At 48.0% G+C, this 12,981-nt stretch overlaps 1 protein-coding gene across 2 annotated transcripts; it reads left to right on the top strand.

The window, feature by feature from the left end:
- The first annotated feature begins 833 nt into the window (after positions 1-833).
- LOC110287813 (alpha-N-acetylgalactosaminide alpha-2,6-sialyltransferase 1) lies at positions 834-11,114 on the top strand. 2 transcript variants are annotated; one of them, XM_085829208.1, is made up of 9 exons: positions 834-1,129; positions 7,269-7,761; positions 8,522-8,690; positions 8,783-8,942; positions 9,505-9,641; positions 9,974-10,079; positions 10,269-10,358; positions 10,445-10,544; positions 10,696-11,114. In XM_085829208.1, exons 1-9 carry the CDS (start codon positions 1,014-1,016, stop codon positions 10,885-10,887), a joined length of 1,563 nt encoding a protein of 520 aa, XP_085685334.1. In that variant the 5' UTR covers positions 834-1,013; the 3' UTR covers positions 10,888-11,114. The 2 variants fall into 2 exon arrangements, with proteins under 2 accessions (XP_085685334.1, XP_085685333.1); XM_085829207.1 differs by lacking the exons at positions 9,505-9,641; positions 9,974-10,079.
- Positions 11,115-12,981: the final 1,867 nt, after the last annotated feature.

Genomic DNA, 12,981 nt, shown 5'->3' on the forward strand with positions numbered 1-12,981 from the left:
GTTAGTGTCTCACCCACTGAGGCCTTACCCTGGACCTTAAACTTCTTTTCTCTCTTCTTTAAATTCAGATAGAATGAATGATTTCTTGGAACATTCTGTGCAGAGGCTGAGAAAGCCATCTTGGGACCGATCAAACTGGATCTGCAGCAGCGGTGTGCTCTGCACTCTGGAGCCACCTGGTACACAAAGGCTGCTTTCTCCACTATGACAGTGGGGTTACAATTGGTTATAGATCCTTTGGGGACAGGTTCCATAAGCACCTTTAAATATGGCTATATATGTATAATGTATACACATTATATAGATATATACACACACACACACATATATACACACATATGTATACACACACTGTGTGTGTGTGTGTGTATCTGTGCATGGAGGGCAGCAGAGGGCAGCAGACCCCCCGGAGATGGAGTTATAGATGGTTGTGGGCTACCTCGTGGCTGCTGGGAACTGAATCTGAACCCTCTGCAATAGCAGCCTGTGTTCTCACCCATGGAGACTTCTCCCCAGCCCTCTGTAGGAACCTTTGTGTAAAGCCTTTAATGATCCTGGATGATAGCAAGTCTCAGATGTGCTGCTTCCTGGTGACATTCTAGTCTCAACCCCAGAGAGGCTAACACCCGCGATGGTGACTTTGTGGGGTTCCTCCCATGAACAGCCGAGTGTGCTGGAAACCTCTGCTTCTCCTACTTATGGATGAGGCTGGGAGAGGAAGTGACCAGATAAAAGCAAGGCTGTTTATGACAGATACATGGTGTCATATAGCTTCTGGAATTTGGCTTCAGAGACAAAAAACAAAACTTGTTTGAGTAGGAGTTTCTCTTCCTTCCATCAAGTTAGCTTAAAGCATACTCCACCCCTCATTTTCACCTGTGCTTTCATGAACAGCTAAGAGTCACGCTAAAGGGCAGGGCTTCCTTGCCCTCACCTGAAGGAGCAGGCTATCTGACTGCTGCTTCAAGAAGTTTGCTCTCATCATACATGCTATTAGGGACCAGCCATCCACCATGACGAGATGTTGCAGAGGACTTTCCCAAAGGCAAGCTTTGCTGCTTCTGACTGTGTTGGCATTGCTCTTTATTCTGCGTTTTGTTGTTAAGGATCCAAGGGCAAAAGATTCCAGGTAAGAAGATGCCACTCCTGTGACTCCCAGGAGAAGCACCTGAGGCGAGGCCTGAGGAACTCGGAGCCACCTATAGGTTCCATGGGTGTTAAGGTCAGGAGTCTTGAAAAGAGCTGGCGCTGTTGACCAAGGTGCCTGAGACACCAGGAGGCTTGTGCAGGTGGGGGGTGGGATGGGAAGCAGGCAGGAGTTGGGGCCCCAAGGACAGAGTCTGCAGAGGCCACACACAGCACAAGGGAAGTCACCCCCATGGGCTGGTGAGTAGTAGGGCAGCAGAAGTGCTGGCTCTTACACTCTACACCCCTAGACCCAAAGCATAGACCTAGCCTGTGGGTTTCCCATGTCTCAGAGGCCTCCTCACCCTGAAAAGAGAGTCAGAAAGGTCAAGACTGCCCACTGGTGGGGTTGAAGAGAACCCTCTGAACCTGTGCCCCACGGGACTTCTCCACAAGAACTTCTAGATTATGCAGCACATCTCCAGCAGGGACACCTTTTGTTTACAGACTCAGTGAAAAGGCTCCATTTTTTGTTTTTGTTTTTTTTACCACTCTTGACATTTGAACACAATACATCCATTCTCTAACAAGATGGGAGGAAAGTTCAGAGAAGTTGGGTCTGATGGGGGCCAAGAGGGTGGAGCACTTGCCCAGCTTGAACAAAGTCAGATTCCTGGTATCAAACTAGGATGGTGGCACATCCCAGCACGTGGGAGGCAGAGGCAGCAGGACCAGGAGCAGATTCAAAGTCAACTACATGGCAAGTTCAAGGCCAGCATGAGTGACAGAAGAACCAGTTTAAGATAAAAAAAAAAAAACAAAAAAAAAAAACAAAAACAAACAGAGAAGTGAAGCAGGAAGTGGGGTCTCCTTAACTCTTTACTCCTTAAGCCCTGGGTGTGCACAGACTCCGCACTGCCGCTGTAGCTGAGCCTTCTGTGGTCCCTCTGTGCAGGGGGTCCGGTTCTAGATCCCTCAGGTCCAGGTTCTCACTCCTCATTATGAGGAAGACAAGATGGCTAAGATGAGTCACTCAACAGTAAATACACTGCCCTGCCTGTCACACGGCTGGGACGCAAACCCAGGCATCTCCATCCCATACCCTGAGCTTGACGCCTGTAGGTTACATGGCTAAGGGTGACCTTGAACTTCCATTCCCTCTGTCTCTACCACCCAACTGTGGCAATTATAAGTATTACCCACCACGTTGGCTTAGAAACATTTTCTTATCTAGATAAGATTTCTGTGCCTTTCCTTAATGGTCATTAGATTGTGAGTTGAGGGAAAGGTTGGTTCAACACTCTCCACAAATGTGCAAACTGCCTCGATGTCTCCTGCTAATGTCTCAGTCCTTTGGTTCACTAACCTTCAAGAATTCATTTAGAAGGTCTTTGTTTTCGCTTGTGGTATTGTTACGGTTTGTTCATCCAAAACAACCCAAGCTGGCACAAGAGCTCAGCAGAGCAAGATCTTTCTTTGAATTGGGTAGCAATAACTGACCAGTGAGCGACCACAGCGCAGACTCAGGAGCTGACTGAGTATTTGAAGTCTATTTTAGTAAGTATTTAAGCAGATGGCAAAAATGTATTGTATTCAGGCTACTACTGATCAGCCAGGGCTGCAGATCAGGCACAGGAGCTGAACTGTGACCCTGAGCCTGAATAGTACAGAGGTTTTAAGCTCCAAAATTACAAACATCTGTGCCAAGTTATCCCACCAATCAGGATTTAGAGATGGGGACTTCCTTAGGAACTTGTCTTTGTGCTTCACTTGTCCTGGTTCCTTGGTTGGGTTGGTGAATTCTGGTGGGGCAATCTGCCAAGAATTCCTGTCTCAACTTGCCAACCAGGTTGTAGAGGACCCATTTCCATGACTCTTTCTGCCAAACAGGATGCCAGTTACCCAGGGAGGGCCTGCGACTATAACTTCCTTTGACCCCTATTCAAAATGGCAGTTGTCTTCAAAACAGCTTCAGTTTGGTTTCTTCCTACAGGAGTAAGATGTGTCTGTGCCTGTTGGGACTCTGAGACGAAGTCTCTCTGTGTATCCCTGGCTGTCCTGGAATATGCTATGTAAACCACGCTAGCCTCAGACTCCCAGAGATCTGCAAAACTCTGTTAGGATTACAGGCCTGTACCCCTTTATTTATGTATTTATATCATTTGAGAAATCAGTTTTAAGCATGCATTTCAGATGACAATGGCTGTCACAGTGTCAGGGCATCCCTAGAACAACATGGGGATGTGGGAGGGGGTTGAAGGACTCCAGGGATGCTAGAAAAAAGGTTTTAGTGGGAGTGGCCTGCAGCAGAACCATTCCAGGTCCCCACAGCAGTCAGTGGCACATGCTCCTGAGTGGAGGGGTATGGCAAACAGCTTGGCACCCATTGCGGTCTAGATCCTTCTGAAGGCTGAATGGCAATGCTGCTGACCATTGTGTAACACATGGAAAGAAACAGAGCCGCGCTGTTCTGTCCCAGGTCTTCATGGCCTAGGGAGCTGGGGAACAGGAGCTTAGCACCTCCTTCACCAGGAGGCAAGAAGTGGAGCGCACACTCCCAGATGTGTGTTTGTGGACAATGATATTGTCAGAGCAGTGGGGGGGCAGGATCCTGAACAGGACTCAGGGGTTCCCCAGAGTTAGGGAGTTTCCCCAGAAAAGCCTCTGATATTGACTGTTGAGGCTATTTCAGCAAGAGCTGGGACATCCAATAAACCAACCTAACCTCAGAGCAAACAGGATGTGAAGTATATAACCTGAAGAAAGGCTTGGAGAAAGAGAAAGGGCTGGGGACGAGGTGTGGCTCATATCTATGAGGCCCTGGGTTTTATTCCAGCACTGGAAAAAGGAAGAAGGCAGTGGATAGAAGGATGGATGGATAGATAGATAGATAGATAGATAGATAGATAGATAGATAATGTATAATAGATAGATTAACTGATAGATTGATAGATAGATAGATTTATAGATAGTTAGGTTTATAGATTTATAGGTAGTTAGGTAGATAGATTTATAGATGGGTTGATAGCTAGATTGATAGATACATAGATAGATTTATAGATAAATAGGTTGATAGATTGATTTATAGAGTTAGATAGATTTATAGATAAATAGGTTGATAGATTTATAGTTAGATTGATAGATATATTTATAAGTAGATAGATTTATAGATAGTTTTGTAGATAGTCATGTTTATAGATAAATAGATTTTTAGGTAGATAATTAGATAGATAGACTGACCATAGGCAGACACACAGTGTCTCACTATATAACCCAGGATAACCTTAGACCCATTGATTCTCCTGCCTTAACCTCCCAAGTTCTGGGATTTTAGGCATGTACTACCACTCAAAATTAGAATGAGTTTTAAGGAGGTGAAGTGACTGTAACCTGAAGCATGTTCAATACCCTGAATATAATTAAGTTCAAATGATTGTCAGAGGGAACAATTGCTGTGGAGGGTGGTCTCTGGAAGAGAGAGAGTGTAGGAGGCTCTGTGGAAAGTTTCAAAGACAGTGTGCAGGTTGGTTGAGTGATCAGTAAATGGCCTGCAGGAGGGGAGGAGACTATAGAGAATGGGCTGACATAGAAACTCCATGGACCTCCCCCAATGGGGATGTTGCATCCCCAATATGGAGGGCTTCCCTGCCAGCCCAGGAGAAAGGTGTGGCCAGGGGATGGCAGCAAAGGACTTTAGGGCAGAAAGGCAGCTTCAAGAAGCTGAGGGTTTGGACCATCCAGTGTGATAATCAAGGGCAGGGGTGGAGAGATTACCTAAGTGGTTAACTCAGGCAGGAGGGGCTGAAGCTTCTGCCACTGAGGCCTGTGAGGATCTGGGACAAGAGAGAAGGGAACTTCAAGGGATATTTTTAAGGAGTGGTGGGGTGGGAGGAAGAGGGGGCACAAAGGTGACTACAGGTTTTACAGATTGGAGGGGTCTCCATGCTGCTGCAGGTGTAGAAGAAGGGAAGCAGTAAGATCAGTAAACCAGATAGCAATAGGCAGGTGGAGTGGAGCAGGCCATGACCTCAAGCACTGGGCTGGTGGAGCCTGAGTCTGAGGCCAGCCATCCACACTTAGAACCTGACTCAAAAAATAGGGGTGGGTGAAAGCTTGGGAGGGACTGGGGAGATGGCTGAGTCCGGCAAGTCATTGCCATACAAGCGTGAGGATCTGAGTTCAATTCCAGCACTCACGGAAAATCCAGGCATGGTGGGGAGAGCTCAGAATCCCAGTGCAGAGACAGGGAGATCCTAGGGGATCAATGGCCAGAAAGCTTACTTAGCAAGCTCTAAGCCAACGACAAATTCCATCTCAAAAAGCACAGAAGATGGTTTCTAAGGAAGACACCAGAGGTCAAGGTGTGGTCTCCACAGGCATGCACGCACCAGAGCACATAAACACACAAGAGCACATGTACAACCAGAGCATATAAACACACAAGAGCACATAACCAAACCGAGCACATGCACACACAAGAGCATATTAACACACCAGAGCACATAAACACACCAGAGCACATGCACACACCAAAGCACATGCACACATCAGAGCACATGCACACACCAGAGCTCATGCACACACACATACACCTACACCAACACACAGAGAGAGAGATTTTAATAAAGTTTAAAATGCTGAACGGGAGCTGTCAAAGATTTATGTTGCTTTATGAGGCTCATTGTGAACGTGGCTACACCCTTTTTTATGACACATCAATTCAGAACTGGCATCATTCTGTAGGTGACTTTCATCTTTACAACTGTACAAGACAGATGTTTGCACACCTTCTCAAAGAAGGATATGAGATCCATAAGGGTCAATGAGAGTCCTATTCTTGCTCGCGTCAGACTCGACCAGCAAGAACGATGCTGCAACAGGATCCTTCTGCACACATTTATTGGGAGGGCTTGATTGTGGAGGCGAATAGACCCCGAGCCCAGAACTGGTGCTGCTTATATAGGCCTAGGAGAGGCGTGTCTCACACCCGGATTGGTTATGCACTATACCTCATTTGCATGTTCCTCATCTGATTGGCTACTTTCTCTCAGTATCTCACAGAACCTCATTAACATACCTCATTTGCATGTCTCACATCTGATTGGTTATTCTCTCAGTACCACATTATCATACCTCATTTGCATGTCTCACATCTGATTGGTTATTCTCTCAGTACTTTGCAGAGCCTCATTATCATGCCCGGGCCAGGCAGTGTTTTGGTGAAAAACGTTACTGCATAAGTAAGCATTGGTCGTTTGCTCAAACTTATGCATGGTGGCCAGCAGAAGCCTACGCCACTCTGCAACGGCACATGTGGTTTCCCACATCCTACCATCCTGGTGGCTGCAAAGCACATGGATTTGGGCTCTGGGTGCCATGTTTACTCCACTTCTTTCTGGTGAGCTTCCAAGAGATACAAAGTCTAACAGAAGAGAGCAAGACATGTGGCTAAAGCGCATGAGGGACTTGTGTGTTCATTGGTCTGCTGTTGGTATTAGTAATGAGGTTAAGCTGGACGTTCGTTACAGAAGAAAGGGGGTAGTTTCAGCAAGTAAGGGGCATGCCAGAAGATCATGGGGGCAGGAGGATTTCTGTGGTGTCCAGAGGCCACTTCTGCAAGCAGTCTAAGGAGGCAACAAGCCCGGATGCACGCAGGAACCTGAGACTCATGGGAGACTGAGAGGATCTGAATCCAAGAACTATGGGACTTCTTAGTTCTATTCTATTTGTGTGTAAGACATATGCAGATGGTACAATTATTGGTGCACAAGCATGAGGACCTGGGTTCAAATCTCAGATCACACAGGCACCAGCCTGTAATCCTAATGTTCAGAGGCAGAGGATCTGTGGGGTTTGGTTGGCCAACCTCACTACTCAAGTCAGTGAACAGAAGATTCAGTGAGAAACTCTGTCTCATAAAATAACATGGAGAATAAAACAGGAAAACATGTGAGCTTGCAGACACATGCCTGGCTGGATTTGTGGTGTATTGTTTTTTTAATATGGAAGCTGAGGATAGAAAACCCATAAGCTCATTCTTGCAGAGAAAGCGCTCTCACTCACTGAGCTGTCTCCTCGGCCTGCTAGTGATGTTGTGACTGGTTTATAGAACAGCCAACCTTCATCAGGTGTTCTCTGTGCAGGCACCAGTTCATACTGAACAAAGACTCAAGTGCCCAGGAGATGCCACAAAAGGCCGAACCCCAAGGACCCATCATGACACTGCCACCCAGATTTCACAACAAGGAGACTACCTCTGTCAGTTCAAAGGACCTGAAGAATCAGAAGAGAGAGACAGCCAAAGGAGAGCAAGGAGAGGGGAAGGAGAAGAGGAAGTTGGAGACCATAAGGCCAGAGAATCCTCAGAGCAAGGCAGAGCCTGCTGCAAAGACGCCTGTGCCAGAACACCTGGACAAACTATCCAGAGCTCCAGGAGCACTGTCAACAAGGAAGACACCAATGGCCTCAGGAGCTGTCCCAGCTAAGAAGAAAGTGCTCCAGGCTACCAAATCCCCTGCCTCTTCCCCACACCCAACCACAGGAAGAAGGCAAAGGCTGAAGGCCTCTGACTTCAAGTCTGAGCCTCGGTGGGATTTTGAGGAGGAATATAGCTTGGATATGAGCAGCCTGCAGACGGTGAGTCTGGACCTTCCCTGTGACTCTGCACTATACCACCACCCCAAGCAGCCCTTTTCCACCTGAGCTCTGCCTGACACTTGATACTGGCCCATCCTTCATCCTTCCTTCCTATAACAGCCAAAGTCAGGGAGGAGAAGGCAGGTCCAGGATTAAGTAAGGTCTGGACAACTCAGAAAGGTGTGGCTGGAAGGGATTTGTCTGCGACCCCTTTCAAGAAGACCTGAGGCAGGTCACCATTCTGTGAGAAGGAATTGGGGCCAGTTCTGGGGTCCACTACATAATCCCTTATTCTATAGTCATGGGACTAGCAGACAGGACGACACAGCCTACTGTTCAACTGCTCCCTTCCCAGTGACACTGGCATCCCTGGAAAGCCCACTCAGGATGCTTCACTGTCCTTCAGCCCTCAGGCCCATGACACCACCCTAATCCTTCTCACCCCTGCCTTGAGGAAATACTGAAAACCTGCTTGTGTATACACACAGGACAGGGTCACATCCCAAGAGGGCAGTGCATGCCCATGTGGCTGTCAGAATTGCAAGGTGTGGCTGCTTTGGCGATGAGGGGGCCTGTTCTGGGACCACAGTGTCTTAGACTTGGAGACCCTGGGGTCCAGAGGGAAAGCAAGAGTAGGGGGAAGGAACTTTCAACCTGTATCCCCCAGCTCAGTCTCTGTCTAATGGAACCCACCCAGCCCCTAGCTGATGCTTTCCTGGGCCACCCATTGCCTGACCTTTCCATATCTTCCTGCACATAGAACTGTTCTGCTTCTGTGAAGATCAAGGCCTCCAAGTCACCATGGCTACAGAATATCTTTCTGCTCAACATCACTCTGTTCCTGGACTCTGGACGCTTCACCCAGAGCGAGTGGAACCGTCTAGAGCACTTTGCTCCTCCCTTTGGCTTCATGGAACTCAATCAGTCTCGTGAGTGCTTACTTCAGGGCACAGGGTGGCTGGCTTCCTCTGTTGGGTTGGCTTATTTCCGGGGCTCTGAATGGAACCCTGCTCTGTTCCAGTGGTACAGAAGGTGGTGAGCCGCTTCCCTCCAGTTTGCCAGCAGCAGCTCCTCCCTAGTGGGAACTCCACGTGTATCACCTGTGCTGTAGTGGGCAACGGGAGCATCCTGAACAATTCACATGTTGGCCGGGAGATAGACAGCCATGACTATGTTTTCCGGTATGTTCTCCCTCTGTTGCCTGTAGATATGGGCTGTAATGGGCGAGCCGATAAGTGTCCTGTGCTGGTTTGAATTGGAATGGCCCCTATAGACTCATTTGGTTGAAAGCTTGGCCCATGGGGAGTGGCCTGATTAGGGGGTGTGGCCTTGTTGCAGTAGGCGTGGCCTTGTTGGAGGAAGTGTGTCACTGTGAGGGTAGGCTTGGAGGTCTACACTTGAGCTATGTCCAGTGTGGCACACCATCTCCTTCTGGGGCCTGTGGATCAAGATGAAGCAGTCTCAGCTCCTCTAGCACCATGCTTGCCTGTGATCCACCATATTCCTCACCATGATGATGATGGAATAAACCTCTCAAACTGTAAGCCAGCTCCAATTAAATGTTTTCCTTCATAAGGGTTGGCATAGTGGTCACAGTGTCTCTTCCCAGCTATAAAACCCTAAGATATGTCCCTATATCTTAATCTAGAAAGTGGATTGTGTCTACAGCTCCTGCCCCCTGATTGATCCCCACAGAAATGTCTCTCCTCCATTCACAGCATCTGGTTTGATCTTTCTACACAGACTGAGTGGAGCCATTATTAAAGGATATGAACAGGATGTGGGGACCCGGACATCCTTTTATGGCTTCACTGCCTTCTCCCTGACCCAGTCTATCCTCAGTTTGGGTACACGAGGCTTCCAGCATGTTCCTCTGGGGAAGCTGAGAAGGGGGAGTAGGCAAGGCCATACAATCCCTGGACAGGGGAGACCAATGAGTGTGAATGGGCGTGGCTACACAGTGCCTGGGCAGGGGAGAAAAATGAGTGCAAATGGGCGCAGCTACACAGCCCCTGAACAGGGGGGAGCCTTAAGAGCACATTGTATGTGGATGGAAACTGGCTCATCCCAAGCTCTGTTCACAGGAGGGCAAGAACAGTCACAACAGGCACTCAGGTCATGGGAGAGACGGGACAGTCTCGAGTGAGATGAGGGCTGCCCTCAGTCCAGGCTACTCAAGGCAGTTCTCCTGGACCACTTGTCCTTGGTCTTTAGGATGTCCGATATCTACACTTCCTGGAAGGCACCCGGGACTATGAGTGGCTGGAAGCTATGTTTTTGAATCAGACCTTGGCAAAAACCCACCTTTCCTGGTTCAGGTACCCCTTTCCTCCTCCTGCCCTGGAAACCCTGCCAGACTGAGAAGTGACTAACTTCAAAAGGGTTAGTCAGGTGGGACTGCCTCTGTGACACTTGGAGATGGGATAGTGGTCACACAGTGAACATAACTTGGCCTCTACCGGGCCAGGTAAGAGAACAGGGCCTGAGGGATCCATCTCTGGCCACAGGCATAAGCCCCAGGAAGTCTTCTGGGACGCCTTGGACGTGGATCAATACTTGCTGCTGCACCCAGACTTTCTCCGTTACATGAAGAACAGGTAAGGGTAGGAAGCCCATAGGGAGGCTGTGGGCCTCTCATTCTTTGCTGGCTCCTGACAGTTGGGAATCTGGGTATTTTGAACAGGTTTCTGAGGTCAAAGACCCTGGACACTGCCCAATGGAGATTATACCGCCCCACCACTGGCGCCCTCCTGCTGCTCACAGCCCTTCATCTCTGTGACAAGGTGAGGCTGCAAACCTCTGATAGGAATAGGAGTGAGCATGTACACCCAAGGGCTCTGCATCCAGAACCCTAGGGCTAGGACCAGGATAAAGGGACAGAGTGCCCCAGGAGGCAGCCTCTCCAGTCCCAGTTTCTCCTCCATTTTTATGCAGGTCAGCGCCTATGGCTTCATCACCGAGGGCCATGAGCGCTTCTCTGACCACTACTATGATACATCGTGGCAACAGCTTGTCTTTTACATCAACCATGACTTCAGGTTAGAGAGAACAGTGTGGAAGCGTCTTCATGATGAAGGCATCATCTGGCTTTACCAGCGCCCACCAAGTGACAAAACAAAGAACTGACCAGCTCCAAGAACAGGGGGTCCCCCTCGACCACTTACAACACAGAATGTAAGGGCTCCTCAAACGTTCCTACCTGTGCCTCTGGAATCAGCCCTGCTCCACACCTTTCAAGAGTCTAGATCTACAGAGTAAGTTCACTGTCTGACAGAGCTACACAGAGAAACCCTCTCCAAAACAAAACAAAAGAAAACAACAACAGCAAACAGAAAAATCACTGAAAAGTAACATTGACAGTAATCTTTTACTTTAAAATAAATAAAATCAGTCAAGTTACTTCCCCCAGGCATAGGGAGAGATGCGCAAAGCGTCAGCACCATCCGCAAGGCATTGACTTCAACCTCACAGTGTGCTCACCTGACATTTTGGGTGAATAGACTGAACACATTCAAGGTACGGCTGGTCTTCAGAGTGAGTCCTCTGCGCCACTGAATGTTTGTAATCTTATTGAGAGAGAGAGACAGAGAGAGAGAGAGAGAGAGAGAGAGAGAGAGTGTACACCTGTGTAAATGTACAGGTTTACACGTTTTCAGGAGTTCAAGGCTAGCCTTGGCTACACAGCAAGTTCAAGGTCAGCCTGGGTTACAGGGAGACTCTGTTTCACAGCAAAGAACTTCCCAGAGTGGAATTTTGTGTTAATTCAGAGCCATGATGGGGCACCATGAGCTACCATTGAACAAAGGGACTACCCTCTGACCTCTGCTTGCTTTGCCTCAGGGCATCCTTAACTGTTTGTTATTTAGACTTATATATTTTCTGTATGAGGTCCCCCCCCCAACATATCTGTATGTGTACGGTCCATGCCTGATGGCAGAGTTGAGGAGAGAGCATCAGGTCCCCTGGCAAGAGAGTTGTAGATGGCTGTAGGCTTGGGGACTGATCTCAGGTCCTGTCTGAGAGCAACAAGTGTTCTTAGCGGCTGAGCCATCTCTCCAGACCCTTGGTCTTGAACTTTTGACAATTGTACTGTTTTCCTGTCATTCCACGAAACTGGTGAAGACCATTATTCAAATTCTTTGGTCAAATTAAGCCAGCTTTGTTTTCTGTCAGACAGGACTATCTCCCTGAAGCAGGGTTTGAGAAAATGGCATTGACCATAGGAAACGTTGGGACTTATATAGCCCCAAAATTGCAAAGCCAGAGGGTTTGCAAGGGATTCAGGTTATGTAGGAACTTGGTAGAACATTTCAAAGTCATTTGGCAGAACAGTTGGAGGTCAAGGTATCAAATTTCAGAAAATGAGTCAAAACCTGGTCAAATGCAAGTCTTACAGAAAACAGAAATGGACTTATTCTGACCTTTCCTCACTGACTCCAGAGCGCTAGGGTTACAGGCGAAAGCTATCATACTACCCCCCATCTTCTCCCTTCTGGAGGCCATCCTGGTCCGGAAAGGGCCTGGCTGCCCACTTTGAGAGCATGTATGTGATGAGCCTTCCTTTTCTGGAAGGGCAAGACTTCCTTCTGTCTTTGCCCTCTCTCAGGGTGCACATCCGAGTTCACTAAGCAAATTGGTGTTCTTTCTCTTCCTCCTCTGTGGAGAGGTTTTTCTAGGCCAGGAGGAGATTTTGGTGCTGTGTATACAAGTGCTAAATTCTGAACCCCAATTTCTAGTTGTCCCAAATGATAAGATTCTTACATACACCAGCCTTTGCTCTTTAACCTTGCTCCCCAAATTAGAGCTAAATAAAAGTGGCTACAGAGGCCAGAAACATGGCTCAGCAGTTAAGAGCACTGATTAAAAAGCAACCCGTAGAGCTCTGCCTTGATTACTAGGGGGCTGACTGGGGCATATTAATAACTAATAGAGTTATTAAACATTTAAAGATACCATTCACAGCACACTAAGTGCCTATTCTGAACTGAGATGAAATAAAACACATTTCAGGCTTTTAAAAAAGCTCTGACTTGGCCTCCAGTACTAACACTTCCCGATGTATCAAAAACTTGTCATCTGTTTGTCCACGAGACAAGGAAACATTACAAAAGGAGTTTTAACTCAACCTTTGGAGCTATGGAAATGCCGTGTGAGGTACCTGACCTGATTGGTCCCTTTAGGCACAGGATGGCCCCCTGTCTAAGGGCTGAGGTAGTTACT

This window comes from Mus caroli, unplaced genomic scaffold, assembly GCF_978045245.1.
Source record: "Mus caroli unplaced genomic scaffold, Mus_caroli_1 scaffold_13, whole genome shotgun sequence".
Classification (NCBI taxonomy): domain Eukaryota; kingdom Metazoa; phylum Chordata; class Mammalia; order Rodentia; family Muridae; genus Mus; species Mus caroli.